General features: G+C 47.4%; 1 protein-coding gene across 1 annotated transcript in view; it reads right to left on the bottom strand.

The window, feature by feature from the left end:
• DNAH9 (dynein axonemal heavy chain 9) overlaps nucleotides 1-18519 on the bottom strand; it is a 290174-nt gene that overhangs the window by 17988 nt on the left and 253667 nt on the right. The window contains exons 60-64 of the mRNA XM_061141084.1: nucleotides 18254-18447; nucleotides 17253-17401; nucleotides 6446-6573; nucleotides 3408-3635; nucleotides 1264-1455 (exon numbers count right to left, since the gene is read on the bottom strand). Of these exons, the coding sequence (XP_060997067.1) occupies nucleotides 1264-1455; nucleotides 3408-3635; nucleotides 6446-6573; nucleotides 17253-17401; nucleotides 18254-18447 (891 nt within the window). The remainder of the gene's footprint in view (nucleotides 1-1263; nucleotides 1456-3407; nucleotides 3636-6445; nucleotides 6574-17252; nucleotides 17402-18253; nucleotides 18448-18519) is intronic.

The raw sequence follows: 18519 nt of genomic DNA, 5'->3' as shown, positions 1-18519 counted from the left end.
CCGATGTGAGCCACAAGATGTGGTGGGTCTGGAGATGAGGAGCGATGTCTTTTTTCAAAAACCTTTGACTAAACTGCACTGCACACGGGATCTTAGTTCCCAGACCAAGGATTGAACCCGTACCCCCTGCATTGGAAGCATGGAGTCTTAACCACCAGACCACCAGGGAAGTCCCAGGAGCAGTGTATTATTCATCCATGTTTCCCTGGTACTTAGCAGGGTCGAGCACCTCTGGGAGCTCATTAAACGAGGGAAGAGTTAGATCAAAGGGTGAGAAGAGGTAAGACACAGGCGCTCTTGCACACATGCCTGCCCTCATTCATCGTCTTTAACTGTGGCAGTGAAGTCAGGCTCTACCTACGGGTCCTTTAAATATGCCAAGGTCAAGTAGAGGAGAGCAAAGACGTGGGTACTCTTCTCATTCCCTGCCATTGATTAGCTTATCAGTTAATTGTCTCCTTGGAAAGTTCAGAGTGAATGAAATGCAGCACACAAGTTCATGGATGTTAGAGTTAGGCAAGAAAGCCACTTGGAGGAAAGCCCTGGGTCCTCGTGGCAGGTGAAGCGATGGTGTGTTCTGTGGTGGACTTCCCAGGACCCTGGAGCCAGAGCCAGAGGCATTGCTTCTGGGCCTGATTCACTGTCCCCAAAGAAAGAGGGAGAGGCCTTGCAGAGGCTGTGTTTGGTCTTCCCTAAACTGAAAGAGCGTGGATCATCGTGTTTCATAAAATGGACCCATCAGGTGGGATAAAGGAGGCGAGGTGAAGGAAGAAGGAAGAATTTGGCTTCTTCAACTTTGGCAAGACCGTGCTTAAGACCGTGCTTATGCAAGGAGCTGTGTGCACCACCACGAGAAGGTCTCTGTCTTTGGTGAACTAAATTGGGAGCTTGTAGCAGATAATGGTGGGTCTCTTCCTGCCAATCACCACCCCCAGCAATGCTGGGAGTACACAGGGTGGTCTGCGGGGTGGCCCTGGGACAGACACCCATGGGACTGACTGACACCAAGCTTGAGTCACTGTTAGTAGTTTGGTTTCCTGAGCTTTCTTTCTACCCTTACCATATCCCTCTCGCATCATGGTACTTCCTCCTCAGCCTCACGCTGCTCTTGGGGTTGACCATGCAGTAAACCTGCACTTCCTCACACCCCCGGGGGGCTGTAGACCTGTCTCAGTGAGCGCACCCCATCTCCCCATGCAGATGCCCCATCATCTTTCTCAGAGGCACCCTCCCGACCTGCCCTTGTGCTGGCTGGAACTGTACCTTGGCGTTGGCCTCTAGGAAGTTGTAGAGCACGTTCACAGAGATGGTGAGGTCTCCGGTGTTGAAGGGGTAGGAGCGATTCCACCCCTGGGGTCCAAACTTGCGTCTTTCTGCCACCACAGCGTGAAAGTAACAAAGCGCAAAGAGGATGCTCTTAAACTCCGTCTCCCGGGAACACATCTCCAGGGTGTCCTGGAAGGAGATGATGCTCAGTGTCAGAGCAGAGCAGCCGTGATGCAGGGCAGGTGGGGCGGGGGTGAGAAGGGCGGGCCTGACGTGTCCTGGTGGAGATCTGAGTGACAGCAGGACTGTGGGTTGCGCTGCAGACAGGCATGGAGTCAGGTTTGAGAGGCCCTTGCAAAGGGGCTGGGTTTTAGTTTAGATTCAGCCTATAACAGAACTTGTCTACAGTTACAGTTTGCACACACAGACATGCTAATGAGGTTCCCAAGCGTAGCTAACAGAGAAAAGGTTAGGGGGCCACAGAAGTGTTATATTTGTCCTGTTGACGGCACTTGGTGCTGGGGTGTGGGTGGGGACACCCACAGCATCATCTCTGACTCCCCTCCTTTCCGTCATGCTTCCTTGACCATCATGGAATCTTAGTACGTGTAATTACTGCCTGTGTGACTGACAACCCCACGGCTCATCTGCTGGGGGAACTGCCGAAGCAGAGGGCGGTGGGAATTGGAGCCACAAGAAACAGAGGGGTGGCCTGTCCTTTACATCCTAACGGGCTTGTCGCTGCAGAAGCAAGACCCCCGAGGGGTCCTGACTGCAGAGCAGAAGGCAGGGGAAATGGTCTGACTCATGAAGAGAGGATGAAAGATGGGAAGATGGAAGAAAAGAAGCAAGAGAGAGTCCAGAGAAGTCGGTGGAATTGTTCTTAAATGTTAATGGGCATGGGGATGATGGTGGGGAGGGAGAAAACTGCATTTTGAAGGGCTGTTAGGATGTGAACCCTGGATTCTTTGGAAGGAAACGAGTCCTCTGAGTGAGCTCCTCTGTTTAGGAAGGAGCAGGATGCTGCAGCTAGAGCCTGAGAGGCACTTTTAAAGCTCACACAACTGGATTGGGTTCAGTCCTGGCATTTCTTCTAGGAGGTGGACCTTAGACTTTGCTTACAAGGAGGGAAAGCAGAGGAGATCGCAGAGGTTAAGCTGCTGGTAGGTCTGATTTTTTTCCCCAGTGAACTCGTGACACAGTTTTCTCTCTGGTTCCTTGATTGGGCACCATGCTTGCCATGAAGATATGAATGTGAAAGGTCAGAGGTGGTACAGGGAACAAAGTCACTGCCTCATGCAAGCAGGAACTTATTATAATAATGGCTTTTTGGAAAGAGTTGTTCTCTGCAGACATGTAGGGAGCTTCCTTTGTTACCTCTGACACACGTGGAAAATCAAGTCCTGCTGAAAAATGCCTTTAAGCACAAAGATGAGAAGCCACACTTTTGAAGCTGGATGACAGGGGGTTCACTCAAATGAAAGTCAGAATGAAATGATCATCTCCAAACAGCACAGCGGTCAGGGAAGAGGGGATGGATGAAAAGACCCCAGTTCTGCGATTTGTCCCATAAACAGTGAAAATAGGGCTCTGGAGGAACAGAGCGAATCCTAGAAGGTATTAAGCGGGCCACTGTCCCTGGGTATTTGCAAATGCAGAATGGAGCAATTGATATTCTTGTGAGCAATGAAGAGACTTCTGAATCTGTCCCTCTTCCCCCGAATGACCTACTGCAGAGGCCGGTAAAGTCCCAAACGTCAACCGTTGTGTATCCTTCCGCAGCAGAACCGGGACAAGCCAGCATCTCTTGGGATATACTTCCCTACTGCTCGATAACCAAGACTGGACATTGGGTTTGCACAGGGGTAAGCCCAAAGACAAAGGCCCCTGGGGAGGCTGACAAGATGATACTAAACCTACCGAGGCATAGTTTTATCATCTTAATAATTAGGAGCTGTAGCACTGAAGCAGCTGCCGCCCCTTCTCTGTCTTTGCCAGGACCCTCAGGGCAGGCGAGCAGGGCATACCTTGCCACTGACTCCTTCAAGAAAGTGTGTTCCTCTCCTGCCCTGGGCGGGGCGGGGAGGGGGTCTGCTCTTTGGGAGAGGAGGTGCCCCGCTGCCCTCCCTCCAGGGCCCCACCTGAGTGAAGTTGTCCAGGGCCTTGTGCAGGTTGGCGTGCATGCCCGTGGGTGGCTCGCTGGTGATCTTGATGGCGTTCTCCAGGAGGCCCTGGGGGACGATGTGGCTCTCGGGGGAGGGGGCGGGCTCCGCACTCATGAAGACCCTGAACTCTCTGTGGCTGTTCTCACTGTGCTCCTCCAGCTTCTTCTCCAGGGCACCGAGCCACGTGGCTACCAGGTGGATGTTCTGGTGGGAAGGAAGGAGCCCCCCCACCCCCCCATGCAAGCCTCTGCTTAAGTGGTAATCAGGAAGGAGGATCGGGGTTGGGGGGGGTGGATACCTGGTGTTTGCTTCAAACAAATCACATCCTAGCAAGAGTCTTGGGGTTCTCAGTCATGAGGACCCCTTTTTCCTGCCATTCAATCTATCCCTCCATGTCCTAAGGATCTCAGACTTGACCTTGAGGCTTCGGAATCCCCTGGATGACTTATTGAAACAAAGGTTCTTGGGCCCCACCCCAGAGCGGCTAGTCCATGGAGGATCCCGAGTGCTTGCACTTCTAACAAGTTCTTAGGTGATGCCGCTGCTGCTGGTCTGGGGGTCACACTTGAAGTGTCTCACGCATGGTTACCCTCCAACTTCAGATCCCCACAGCTGACACCTGGATTTTTTTGAACCTCTGACACTCAAATGTGGGGCCCGTGGACCACAATGTTACCATTACCTGGAAGCCAGTTAGAAATGCTGACTCAGACTTACTGAATTCATGCACTTTAATAAGATCTTCCCGTGATTTGTCTGCATGTTCAGACTTGAAAAGCATTTATTTAAACTTCTAGCTAGCTCGCTTTCCTCCTCATCCCTCTCCAAATCATTCTGCTGATTGTTGTCAAACTTATCTTTCTAAAACACACTGGGACATCATGGCTCTCATAGAGGGAAGGCTCCTCGTCCATGCCCAAGCCCCTCTGGTCTTTGAGCCTGTCTCCTCCTTCCTGAGATTCCTATCTGTCCGTCTGTCTATGTGAAATGACATTAATTTCTTAGCACCACCTTGCATCATGCACTTTTTACTTTAGCAAGGATAGTCACTTTGCTTCATTGCAATATGTTTCATTATGATGGACAGATAAAAGCTCCTTGATAAATATTTGAGGAAGCCTGCTTGCAGAGCCTTAAATACACAGGTTGGCACAGAACACAGTGCTGAGGCCACAGCCATCTGGTCTACTTTCTCTTTTATGAAAAGAGAAATAACAGTAATATATGCCATACTCATTTGCCAGGGTTGCTGCAAATAACTGAAGGTAATGGATTTGCGAGGGCTTTGTATACTGTGAAATGCTATGTAGGAGTTAGTAGTGGATGCCGAAATGAAAATTTGTTAGAGGAGAGAATTCCGTTGTCATCACTTATCAGAGCATGGAGGGTGGGTGACTGGAGAGCTGTGGCTCCGTGAGCCGGGCGGCATGGCCACTCCCCAGTGAGAAACTCTGCCGCTGTATCAGGAATCCCAGCTTCCAAGTTTGATCTTGGAGATCTCTTAGGAACCACATCGGGACAAGATGTGATGGTCCAGGGCAGCAGATAGGTACCGCTTGTTGTCTTGGGAGGGGGCTGGGTTCTTGAAGGTGCTAGTGCCCAGGGTGAAGTGAAGTGAAAAAGTTAGTCACTCAGTTGTGTCCGACCCTTTGTGACCCCATGGACTGTAGCCCGCCAGGCTTCTCTGTCTGTGGGGATTCTCCAGGCAAGAATACTGGAGTGGGTTGCCATGCCCTCCTCCAGGGGATCTTCCTGACCCAGGGATCAAACCCGGGTCTCCTACATTGCCGGTAAAGATGGATTCTTTACCATCTGAGCCATCAGGGAAAACCCAGTGGCCAGAATGGGGTCACTTTGACAGATGAGCCTGAGACAACCGGGGAGGTCACACCCTCCCATCACTGAGCTGATCCAGTGGGAGAAGGCAGGGACCCTGCAGTCATTCTCTTTCCTCCTTAGAGTCCCACTGTTTCTGGAAAAGGAGTCCTAGGAAACAACAGGTCCTTCCGCTGCTAGGCTCAAACAAACAGTGGGATAATGAAGACCCAACAGTAGGAAATGTTCACTGAGTCATCAGGTGAGAAGAAGTTCTGGGTAATCAAAGTCAGATGGGAGGGGAGGGACTGGCTTTTCCATTTGATTCTTTCCTCCATTGCTTTCTTCACTGATTCTTTCACCCAACAGACTCTGGTTGAGTGTCTACTGTGTTCACATTAGTGTGAAAGTAGTGAAAGTGTTAGTCTCTCAGTGGTGTCCGACTCTTTGCAACCCCATGGACTGTAGCCCACCAGGCTCCTATGTCCATGGAATTCTCCAGGCAAGAATACTGGAGTGGGTTGCCATGCCCTCCTCCAGGGGCTCTTCCCGACCCAGGGATTGAACTTGGGTCTCCCGCATTGCAGGCGGATTCTTTGCCATCTGAGCCAGCATCTGAGGTAAGCAGTGTGCTGGGTGCCAAAGGCAGATGGGGGATGCCTCTTTCCCTAAAAAAATGCAGCGGAGGACACAGGTATATAGTAAACTGTTCCTACAGAGCTGTGGATGCGCTCATACAGGCGGCAGCAGGGTGTTACGGGAGGAGAGAGGGGTCCGCCGCTCGCTCTGCCACAGCCCCAGCATCCATGCAAGTTGCATGAACAGGAATGAGGACAGGCCGTGACGGAAGAAGGGCAGCCTTTACTTCCTGTGTTTAGCGAAACTCAACAGTAGGTGTTCCAGACTCCAGATGCCAACATGAGCTCTCAATGAAGAGGCTGCGTTCTGGTTGCACGTGTGGCATTCTAGTCGTGAATGTGATGGACAACACGGACCATGTGGCCCAGAGGAAAGGTGGAGCAGAGGAGAGTTCTGTGGAAGGCATGGGAAGAGATCAGCAGCGGGAAAGATCCAGCTGAAAGCCAGCGTCCTGAGAAGATTAGGAAGTCAGGGGAGGAGGGTATGGAAGGAAAGGCGGCCCAGGAGGTCTACACAGGGATGGGTCAAGAGTGAGCCCCATCAGGGCAGAGTGGGCGTACCTGCAAAATAACCCAGTGGCCTTTCTTGGCAGCCAGGTCCAGCGCGGCCTCAGCCACGACCTCCTGTCCTTGCCCCAAAGACACATTGTGGAAGTTCCGGTTGTTGAAGGTATATCCGAGTTTTTTGCCTGAAAGGAGCGTGGAGTGGTCATTAGCACCTCTTATGTCACTGAGTATTCACCCCACACGGCACCCCCATTGCCAGCGGCAGGGAGCCATACACTCCAACCTCATGCACAGACCTTTTTCCTTCCCAGGGTGGGGTTGCTATATCTTCCAACTTTTTGTTCCCAATTAAAAGGAAGCACACTTGTTGAGACAAAGCGACTTCTCCCCTCCCTCTTCACTGAATCCCTGCCAACTAAAAATTGTCAGTTGCTATCTGTTTCTACAAGGCCACTGTAGCTGCTGACCTTCCAAACTCCCTGAAAAGAATTCAGGGTGGAGATCAGGAATGGTGTGCTCTGTACTCTGGGAAAAACTGGCAGAACAGATGTTCACATAGATATTTTCAGGAGATTTTAGGAGCCCAAATTCTTGAATCTCCTCATATCTGGAAAAGCACTGAAATCATTAATGGAGACATCAGTCCTTGTGACCAGCATCCAGCCTCGGCCAACCCTGTGCTTGGGTGCATGTACTGCCTTCACTAAAACCATATAAGACACTGACCTCCTTCCCTCACCTCTTTGGAGCAGCTCCTCAGAGCTCTCTGAGAGGCTGTGTCCCAGACTCTAGGCCTCACTTTGCCCCAAATGAAATTCAACTCACAACTCTCATGTTGGACTTTTTTTTTTCCAGTTAACACCCCCAAGAGTGGACAGACATGCCCCTGCCATTTTGTGCAGCCTCCACTCCAAGACCAGGCATTGGGCCACCGTCCCTGAGTGAAAAGGCCCAAAGAGTAGCAAGTGTGTGGGTATGGCTGGGTCCAGCTTGCTTGGTCCCCTGATGCATATGAATAATAATATGTATTTTCCCTGGACACCTACTGAGAGGTGTGGCCCCAAGAGGCAGGCCTCAGATGGTTTTTAGCTTCCTGTACGTTACTCCATAGGAACCTCCTCCTTGTTATTCCCACCACATAGGACATTTACTGTTGCCATCTTGCATGAATTCGAGTGAAGAGAGGCATGCCAAGGAAGGGCCTGGCTGCGTGGGTGTGAATGTTGTGCATCTCAGTGTTGGGAGTGGAGTGAGGGAACAGCCGCGTGAACATGCATGTCACAGCCGTGTCACTGGAGCAAGGCCGAGCCCCCTGTGCCCTACAGCGACTTCCCACTAGCCATCTGCTTTGCACATGGTATTATATATATGTCAATGCTATGATGACCTGGAGGGGTGGGATGGCGGGGTGTGAGGGAGGCTCGGGAAGGAGGGGATATATGTATACTCACGGCTGATTCTCACTGTTGTATGGCAGAAACCAACACAACACTGTAAAGCAATTATCCTCTGATTTAAAAAAAAAAAAAGCAATGGAAAAATAAATAATAATAATGTCATGTGACAGAGGTGTGAGCTAATGCTATGGTGATAATCACATTGCAATACATGTTGCAAAACATGGTGTACATCTGAAACTTACACAATATTCTATGTCAATTATATCTCAATTTAAAAAAAAATGAAAATCAATGAAAAAGAGTTGCTCTGTAAGCCTGCGAAAGACTTCACACAAAGAAATAACCTTACTAAAGAATACCAATTCTGTTTGGATACTGGCTATTCACCAATCCAATAAAGTTTAGAGAAAGTACACAGTGTTCTTTAGACAAAGGATCACAAAAGCGTGCAATACCATGAAGGAGCTGTTGGGCAATTTTTCTCAGAAGGTAAGGAATGCAAGAGAGAAGAGGAGAAATTTTAAAAAGAAAAAGAATCAAAGTCTGTACTTAAATTTAGTCTCAGGGGAACTAAAACTGAAGATGCAATTTGGTATCTCTGCAAAAAATTTTAAAGAACACTGTCAATATCAGAAGTGTCTTTAAAGCACTAAAAAAAAAGTATGGCGTGTTCTTGAACTGCATAGGACAAAACTGTGTGATGACTTTTTGTACTGACGAATGGTTATTACAGATTCAACAGAGATGAACCCAAGCAATACCCTTATTAAACTCTACAAATCCTAGCTGGCTATGGATTTGATGTCAGCTTTAGAACTGGGAATATAAACAATGGATTCCAAAGAAAATACTAGGATAAGGGTGCTGGGACTGTTAGATAGTCTCGGTGACATTTCTGCTCACAAAAGAGCCTATTTCTTTTCTTTATTCACAAAGGATAAAGGAAAAAAGGGGCTTAGGTTTAGATTACTTTGAATACTGTGTGCTATGACTTCCAGCCCTCCCCTCCCCCACCCCCACCTTTAGCTCATCTTTCCCTTTCTGATCTTCTACCCAGTGCTCCTTATGGTGGGGTCACCAGGACCCGAGTCCCACTGTAAAGCTCCTTGACCATCCTGGCAACTGTGTTTCCTCAAACGCCAGGCTCTTTGAGGACATGACAACTTCTGTGGTCCTGTCCCTCGCTCCGCACACCCCTGGAGCTGGGAGGAAGGTGAATGTTTGTCTAGCCTTCTCTTAGAACTTGCAGGCTATTTTTTCTCCACTCTTGTAAAAAACCCTTTCTCTTCTAAAGCACACGCATCAGTTATATTACCTACTAACTTGTATGTTTTCTGTCTTCTATCAATTTCCCAGAGAGAGTCACTTTTATTAGGGCTTTGGAACTTGGAACTTTGGAACTTTAAAATCTTCCATCTTTTCTTGCTTCATCACTAACTTAGTGAACTTTGCTGCCACTGTGGATGACTCGGCCGACACCCAGCCTCACATTTCCTCATCTTTCAAAGAACTTCATTCCATTTCTGCTACCCACTTTCAGAGGCTGCACCAAGGACTTTATCAGTAGGAACGATTCTGTGTCTCAAACATTATTCTTTCATACTTATTCACCATGATAACGTCCTGCTCTCCAGATTGTTTAATCTTTTTAAAAAATTATTTTAAAACATTTATTTATGTGTTTGCTTTTAGCTGTGCTGGGTCTTTGTGGTGGTGCTTGGGCTTCTCACTGGGGTGGCTCCTCTTGTTGCAGGGCACAGAATCCAGGCACGCGGGCTCGGTAGCTGTGGCACGAGGGTGGCTGCTCAGTAGCTGCTCAGTAGCTGCTCCTCGGCACGTGGAAACCCAGACGAGGGATCGAGCCTGTGTCCCCTGCACTGGCAGGCAGATTCTTAACTAGCGGACCACCAGGGAGGCCCCAGACTGTTTAATCGATTACTCCCTGCTCATATGATTCTATGTCAGCAAAACGCCCAGTGCATCGGCTCCTCTGTTTATCCTAACCCTCATCTTTACCTCCCTGTTATTTTAATATGGATCCAGTAATCCTTCATTTGAGCCATGATCTTATAAGATTCTTAACTGTTGTCCATTCTACACCTGCATCACCCAACCTTTGTAAAACCGTAACCCTGGCCGGCTACAGTTCATGAGGTTTCAAGAGAGTTGGACACAACTGAGCAATTGATGCTTTTGAACTATGGTGTTGGAGAAGACTCTTGAGAGTCCCTTGGGCTGCAAGGAGATCAAACCAGTCAATATTAAAGGAAATCAGTCCTGTATACTCATTGGAAGGACTGAGGCTGAAGCTGAAGCTCCAATATTTTGGCCACCTGATGTGAAGAACTGATTCCTTAGAAAAGACCCTGATTCTGGGAAAGATTGAAGGCAGGAGGAGAAGGGGACAACAGAGGATGAGATGGTTGGATGGTATCACCAGTTCGAAGGACATTAGTTTGAGCAAGCTCCGGGAGCTGGTGATGGACAGGAAAGCCTGGCGTGCTACAGTCCATGGGGTCACAAAGAGTCGGACATGACTAATCGACTGAACTGAACTGAGAGACTAAACACACACACATACACACACAATCCTGCACAGATCTGAGCATTAATACAAGAGAAAAATAACACACTGGGTGAGCTGGGGCCACAGCAAGTTGACAATTCTCAATCTCAGGAGACTGGTCATCTTTCCACGTGTCCAGAAGTTGCTACATTTCCCATTCCCCTCTTCCTTTAACCTTCCTTTAACCTTTGAAGGGGACTTCCCTGGAAGTCCAGTGGTTAAGACTCCATGCTTCCACTGTAGCGGCCGAGGGATCAATCCCTGGTTGGGGAATTAAGATCCCGCATGCTGCACAGTGTGGCAAAGTAAATAAATAAATAAATATAAAAAAAAGAAAGCTGTTTTTAAAGAGAAAGTATTTAAAAATAAATAAATAAACTTCCTAATGGAGCCCCTCACTTCTTATGCTCAGCATTTGGCTCCACTCCCTACTGTTCCCCCAGCCGGAGAAGACATCTGCCATCTGGTAGAACACCTTCTATTACTGCCATTGTATCTGACACTTCCCACATCCCTGTTCCATCCCCCTCCACAGCCCCCCCAATGGAAGAGGTGCCCCCCACTCTCCTAGTATAAAACAGAGAGAGGACTGCCTCTCCACACAGAAACAACACTCTGCTGATCTTGAAGCTGCTCTGTAGAGACTGGACTTGCTCCAACCTGGCCAACTTCAACTGGTGCTTAAGAAGAAGAGAATGGGGTCAGGAGCAGTGAAAAAGAGACTCTAATCAAAGTGTTGATAATCTAGCTGCAAAGACGCTGAATTGAAAACTGTTTCTTTGAACACCCCTGGTAGCAGGCTGACAAAAATCTAAAGGAGCCTGTTGTTCTGACCAGCACATTGGAAAGAGAAACAGAAGGCAGTGGAAGACCAAGGTGGTAGATAAATGGAAATGTCAGGATTCATTGTGTCAATGCCAGATAACTGGACAAAGGAGGACGGAGACTGAGCAAGATCATGTACGAGTCAAGCGAAAGAAGGACCAGAGACGATGCCTTGTGAGGGTGGAAAGGGGAGGTCCTCTGCCAGGAGGGCCAAGGAGGATGCTGTGCTTTGAAAGGATGTGAGAAAAGGGTATAAAGGAAAAGCAAACCGAGCTGCCTCAAAGAACAGGAGAATCATCATTGTACTGTAGTGCCGTATGATGCTACTGGAGTCTTAGCGTTTCAAAGCCTTTTTGCACCTGAGATTTCATGTTTATCCTCACAGTAACCCTAGGAGGAAGGTAATAGGGTGACTGGAAACAACGGGTGATTGCTTTTAGATGAACCAAAAGCAAAAACAATGGTGCCAATAAGCAAGTGTGGCTTGTTCTGGAAGCAGGTGATGAGAAGAGAGAGGAGGGACTTCCCTGGTGGTCCAGTGGTTAAGACTTTGTGCTCCCACTGCAGGGCGCGTGGGTTCCATCCCTGATCAGGGAACTATGATCCCGAACTCTGCACGGCGTGGTCAAAATAGATAAAATGAGGAGACATGATGAGAAAAGAGAGAGAGGAGGGTAAAATTAAACGAGTGTTAAAGGATAGATCTGTGAAGGCAAGAAGGATGCAGTGTGGGTGGGTGGTGGCAGGTTCATGTTAAAACAGAGGCCAAAGACAGTGGATGGAATTTCCTCTTCCTCCTCCTCTACTGAGGATGGAAAATCCTAGAGGAGACACAAGTGTCAGAAAAGCACAGATGCTTTTTTTTTTTTTAATTTATTTAGTTAAACATTTTTATTTTATATTGGAGTATAGTTGATTTACAATGCTGTGTCAGTTTCAGGTGTATAGCAAAGTGATTCAGTTATATATATATATACATATATATATCTTTTACTTTTCAGATTCTTAGAAAAGCACACATTCTTAATCAACTGTCAATAGATGAGCTTTGGAAGCTTAGAGAACTCCCAAGATCATACAGAGAATTCTGTTTGCCTGAGGGTTCATGCATTTTGGGAGAAGGGCTGGAGGGAGGGTGGGAGAAATAAAATCTTTCATCTGACTTTCAGGGTGTTAAAACCTAGCCCAATATTAAGAACGGCCATGGGGCTTCCCTGGTGGCTCAGTAGTAAAGACTCTACCTGCCAGTCCAGGAGACACGGGTTCGATCCCTGATCTGGGAAGACCTCACGTGCTGCAGGGACAGCTAAGCCCATGCACCACAACGACGAGGGCTATGCTCTAGAGCCTGGGAGCTGCAACTACTGAGGCCCACACCCCCTAGAGCCCTTGTTCCGCAACAAGTGAAGCCACCGCAATGAGAAGCCCCTGCACTACAGCTAGAGAGTAGCCCCTGCTTGCCACAACTAGAGGAAAGCAGTGAAGACCCACCACAGCCAAATAAATAAATAATAACTGCCTTGATGAAACAAAGGGATAGAGACATGAAGGAGTTAAGAGCATGGATCACACATTCAAAGCAGGGAAGGATCCCAGGCTTTCTAAGAGGCTACGTGGAGTAAAGCAGTGGACGGTTTGATGTACAGATTCTGCCCAAGTGCAGATGGTGGTTTCCTTTATAAGCGGGGGCCTAGCAGACACAGGGGAAAGTGTTTGAGTCAGCCGTGTGGATTCCAAACCTGAGAACAGGAGTCCATCAGACAAAATGATTAGACCCAAGATGGGGAGCGCATGATGAACCCAGAGTGTATGTTCTAACTGGGTGCAGGAGAAAACAAGTCAAGCCACCCAGAAAGCGGCACAGGTGCGTAGGTAATCACTAGCTGATGAGCGGCAATATTGCCTCTGCTAAGGGAATGTGCGTGAAGGTTAAACCAAGGGCAGGGCTGAGATGATACATTCAGAGACAAATAACCAGTATGGTTCAGGGACAGGTCAGCTTGCCTGGAATGACAGAAAGCTTCAATTTACATGATGAAATAGTTGGAGGTCACTTGGCAAAGAACAGGAGGACATTGCTCATAAACAGGGTATATGAAAGCTTCCAAAAAGGAAAACATTGACTAAAAATGAGGAGGCTAGATTTGTTAATATGAAAGGAATAAAACCTCCATGGGGCAGAAGAATACAGAACTCTATTAAAAAAAAACTGAAAGTCAGGAACAACTTTGCAATGTTACAACAGTTCTTTTATGTGCATTCATTCATTTACTAATTCATCCGACTGATATTTACTGAGCCCCGCTCTGTGCCACTCAGACTTTTAGGCACAGATAAAATCCTAAGCAAGATGATGTGGTCCTTGATCTCCAGGGTCTTAGTGAGAAGTAGGTAGGCAAATGTAAGTTAAATAATAAAAGAAAGGTTTAATTAGAATTGTATCAGGATTTCCTTGGTGGTCCAGTGGTTAAGTATCCATCTGCCAATGCAGCTGATGTGGGTTCGATCCCTGGTCCAGGAACTAGCAGCCTTCATGCTGCAGGGCAACAAAGTCTGTGCACCCTAGAGCCTGTGCTCTGCAACAAGAGAAGCCAGTGCAGTGAGAAGCCGACACATCACAACTAGAGAGTAGCCCCTGCCCGCTGCCACTGGAGAAGGCCCGCAATCAAGAGCCCACATGCCACAACAAAGGCCCAGCACAGCCAAATAAATAAATTAATACAAATTTAAAAAGAATTGTATTAAATGCTCTGATGCAAATACATGTGTAAGGGAGACCCAGATGGTCTTGCAGGGAGAAGTTCAGGAGATGATCCATGCAGGACGGGGAGGCACTGGACCAAAGAACTGAGGAGAAGTATTTCAGATAAAAGGGACTGCTTGGTTTAGGGTGGGGAACACATGTAAACCCATGGTGGATTCATGTCAATGTATGGCAAAACCAATATAATATTGTAAAGAAAATTTTTAAAAAATTAAACAAAGGGACTGCTTGTGAAAATGCCCTGGGCTCGGAGGGCTCATGAGGTGATGGCCCTAAGAGAGCCATGTGGCTGGAGCATTGGTGTGAGTTTGGGGGAAGTTAAGATCTAAGGCTGAGGGCTTCCTTGGCGGCTTAGTGGTAAAGAATCCACCTGCCAATGGAGAAGATGTGGGTTCGATACATGGGTTGGGAAGATGCTCTGGAGAAGGAAATGGCAATCCACTTCAGTATTCTTGCCTGGGAAATCCCATGGACAGAGGAGCCTGGTGGCCTACAGTCCATGAGTCAAAAGAAGAGTTGGACATGACTGAGCAATTAAACGACAACAAAAGATCCAAGGCTGGACAGAAAGACTGTGGCTTGCAGGTCACGGAGACCATGTCAGTGGTATTGGACCTTACTTTTACAACAGTGGGGAGCCACTAGAGAGGTTTTGGTAGAAGTGCATTATAATCAGATCTGAGATTTAGCAAGATGAGTCTGGCTGTGAGTGGCAAAAGATTGCAGATGGAGGAGAAGAACAGGGATGTTAACAGGCTCTTGGGATAGTCCAGGAGACAGTTCGGTGACTCAGATGAGGGAGGCACAATGATACAATTAGACCCATTTGAAACACATTTAGGAGGTAGAATCAATAGGACTAAGTGTGATGGGTGGGAGGAGGTATCCAAGGTGACTGATTCTCAGGTTTCTGACATGAGCAACTTGGTGAATCGTGGTGATATTTACAAAAAATGAGAGAGCAAGATCACCAGAGATAAAGAGAGGTATGACTCTCCCACGTGAAAAAGCAGGCTGAGTGCTGAGAAGGTGAATGAAAAAGACCTGCACCTAACTCAGCTCATGAAATGTCACAACACAAGGTAGAGAGATGATTTGAAAGTTCCCAGGGAATAAAAACAGGTCACCAACAAAGAAACAAGGGCAGGGGATTTCCCTGTGGTCCAGTGGTTAAGACTCCAAGTTTCCAATGCAGGAGACGTGGGTTCAATCCCTGGTCAGAGAACTAAGATCCTATGTGCCATGTGGCCAAAAATTAAATACTTAGAAAAAAAGAAAAAAGAAACAAGGGAAGGATAACACCCTACTAGCATATGGTCTCATAGAAATAAAACTGAGTTCTAGAGGACAATTGAGCATTGTGGACACATTCTGAGTAAAAAAATCATTTTGGACCTAGCAGAACTCATCAGATGAGTATGTGGGCAAAATTGAAGTCTTTTTAGACACCCAAAGATTCAGAAATTTTACTTTCCATGATTTTTTTCCTGATGACCTATGCTAGCAAATTTAGGATGAAGCCAATTGATCGTCAGTAACGGGAACTAAGTTCTTATTTTTCATATCAGAGGGTAAGTAGATACTGAAACTTGATAAATCCAGAAAGAGTGATATAAACTATTAATAGGAAATAGAGAAGAAATTATTAGAAAGAATAAATTCAGAAATAGGCAAAAGCCCAGGGTCTGGGCAAGGACACTGGGTACGGGGAGGGCTGGACTGAGAACTGTCGCTTTTCTAAGTTCTTTGTTATCGGTATTTAAAAAATAATTTACTTGAACTTTTGGGAGATCACGAAAATATACATTAAATTAGTGAATAAGATGATGCTCTCCCTTAAGCAGGCATCTACTCTTTGGAGCCAAACACCAGGTATATGGTATATATTCCTTTCATTGTTGTTATTGTTTAGTCTCTGAAGTCGTGTCATACTCTTTTTGTGACTCCATGGACTATAGCCCTCCAGGTTCTTCTGTCCTTGGGATTTCCCAGGCAAGAATACTGGAGATAACTCCAAGTAATCTTCCTGACTCAGGGATTGAACTCACGCCTCCTACATCGGTAGGTGGATTCTTTACCGCTGAGCCACCAGGAAAGCCCATTCCTTTCATTACATAAGGAATAACAGGTTGCTTGTGGAGGTATAGTACTTGGTCTGTATTCTTACCTATAAAGACCCGACTCTATAAAAACCCGAGTCTTGATTTAACTTTGCAACATATTGCAATTTTGTTAGTTTTATAGTTTTGATTAGTCACTTATTTGCTCACCCCCTCATTTACTTACTGAGTATCTATCATATGAAAAGCACTAGGAACTTGAATACTATGCTGAAAAGGCCATTTATCCCCAGGGAGCTCTCACTCTCACATAAAGACACCACAGTCATTAAACGGTTACAATGTGACATAGATAGAAGGGTGCTCTAAGAGTACATGGGAGGGATACCAAGCACTCTGGAAGTCAAGTAGGGCTTCCTGGAGGTGGTGACAGTGAAATGGGTATTTAAAGGATGAGTAGAAGGTAGTCTGGTGAAGGGAAGGCTAGAGGGGAAACAGACTATTCAGGAGAATGGAATGGCTTCTGTGTTGAGCAAGAAAGAGGGCAGTAGGGAAATACAGGCAGAATAAGGAGCTCCCAAAGATGTCCATGTCCTAAATCCCAGAATTGGTGAATAGATGTGACTTTACCTGGCAAAAGAGACTCTACAGATGTGATTAAAGACCTCCAGATGGGGAGATGACCATGGGTTGTCTGAGTGGGCCTGATAGTAGGTGTCCTTATGAGGGAATGGGGTAGACAGTAAGCCCCATTTGTGATTCCTGACCTCCAGAACTATAAAATAATGGTGTTACCTTAAGCCTCTACATTTGTGATCAATTGTTACAGAAGAAACAGGAAACCATTAATGGAAACTAGGCTGGAGAGATAGGGAGAGACTGGAGCATGAAGCTCCCTATAAGTCAAGTTAAGGAGTTTGGACTTTATCGTGAAGGCAGTAGGAGCTGTAAAAGGATTGTACCTATATTTCAGAATCACTGCTCCAACTACAGGCAGGGGAATGGCTGGCAGGGAGGGTGGTGAGACAAAGTCTCCTCATGAATCTGCTACCTTATATCCCAGAACAGTCCTCTGGCTGGTGGAGACCCCCTGGGGTCGGTTCGGCAGTGACCCAGATCTCTGTATGCTTAGCAAATATCAAGCACTGCAAAATGAGCCTTGAATCAGGAAAACTGAAGCTGACAGAGGCACAGCAACAGTGCGTGGGGCCGGTGCGGCCTTGGCTCCAGGGTGAGGTTTTCATACCTTGACTTTCCACATCCTTCAGGGGGTCCACCCCTGGAGACAGGATGAAGAACATGGGTGTGGCTGGTCCTGATTCTTCAAAAGAGGCTGCGAAGTCCAGTGCTCTTCCCACCACGTATTCGCTTCCTAACTTCTCCTCAATAAAATCTCTGCCGGGGGTGGGGGGGAAAGGTCTATGTGTATACATCAGTCACAGAATGATAACATATGAGCAACAGAGGTCTGTGGAAATGGAAATATGCACTCAAGGTCACAGCTTGGCAGTTACAGAGCTGGGAGCAACACCAACGCTACTTACTAAGTGAACACTCACAACCTGTGTTACTAGTTGTGCACCTGCTCACCTAGATCAGGGCTCCTTCTGGATCCCCATCCATCCAGGCCACCGCTGACTCCTCTATGGAACCTAGATGTCCTGTTACATCACCACCGCCCATCAGAAGACTGCCAGGAGCAGCATCTTCGGAAAGCAGCTAAACCCTCCACACCTTATATCCCTGAGCTCTTCCATGCCTGTGTGTGCACGTTTAGTTGCTCAGTTATGTCCGACTCTTTGCAGCCCTGTAGCATGCCAGGCTTCTCTGTCCATGGGATTTTTTTTTTTTCAGGCAAGAATACTGGAGTGCATTGCCAGTCCTTTCCACCAGGGGATCTTCCCAACCCAGGGATCGAAGCCGCATCTCCTGCATTAGCAGGAAGATTCTTTACCCCTGAGATGTCAATGAGCACCTCTTCCCAAATGGTTCACTTAGATTTTAAGGCAATACTGCAATATATTGTCAATATATGTGTGTTGACGATACATGTGTTGACAATACACGTGTTTAAGAACACAGAGCAACAGGCCTCGTGGGATTCTGGACGTTGGTACAAAGGCTTCTGTCACGGTAAACTCGTGGCTTTGGGCTCAGCCCTGCTGGCCTGGCCACACTCACCCTGCCTTCCTTGCCTCCCCTGGCCTCCTCGCCACCCCTGGCCTCCCCATGGCCACCCGTCCCTACCGCAGGGCGTAGGTCATCCGGTCGGGCCGCAAGACTCTTATCATGCAGAGGCGCTGCAGGGCTGTCTTGTTCTTCCACTCCTGGGGGAACTTTTCCTTCTCAGGACATTCTGATTCCACGAACTTCTTCCAGCTCTTGGAGGATCCCTCAATGTCCCGATCCAGATTACAGAATTCTTCCATTGATGAAAGTGCCTGAAAAAGGTCAGGGAACCTGGCTCTGGATGCAGTTTCTCCTGAAAGATGTTATTTGCATCATCATTGGGG

Source organism: Dama dama, chromosome 5 (genome assembly GCF_033118175.1).
Source record: "Dama dama isolate Ldn47 chromosome 5, ASM3311817v1, whole genome shotgun sequence".
Classification (NCBI taxonomy): Eukaryota; Metazoa; Chordata; class Mammalia; order Artiodactyla; family Cervidae; genus Dama; species Dama dama.
This window is presented reverse-complemented; position numbering and strand designations above follow the sequence as displayed.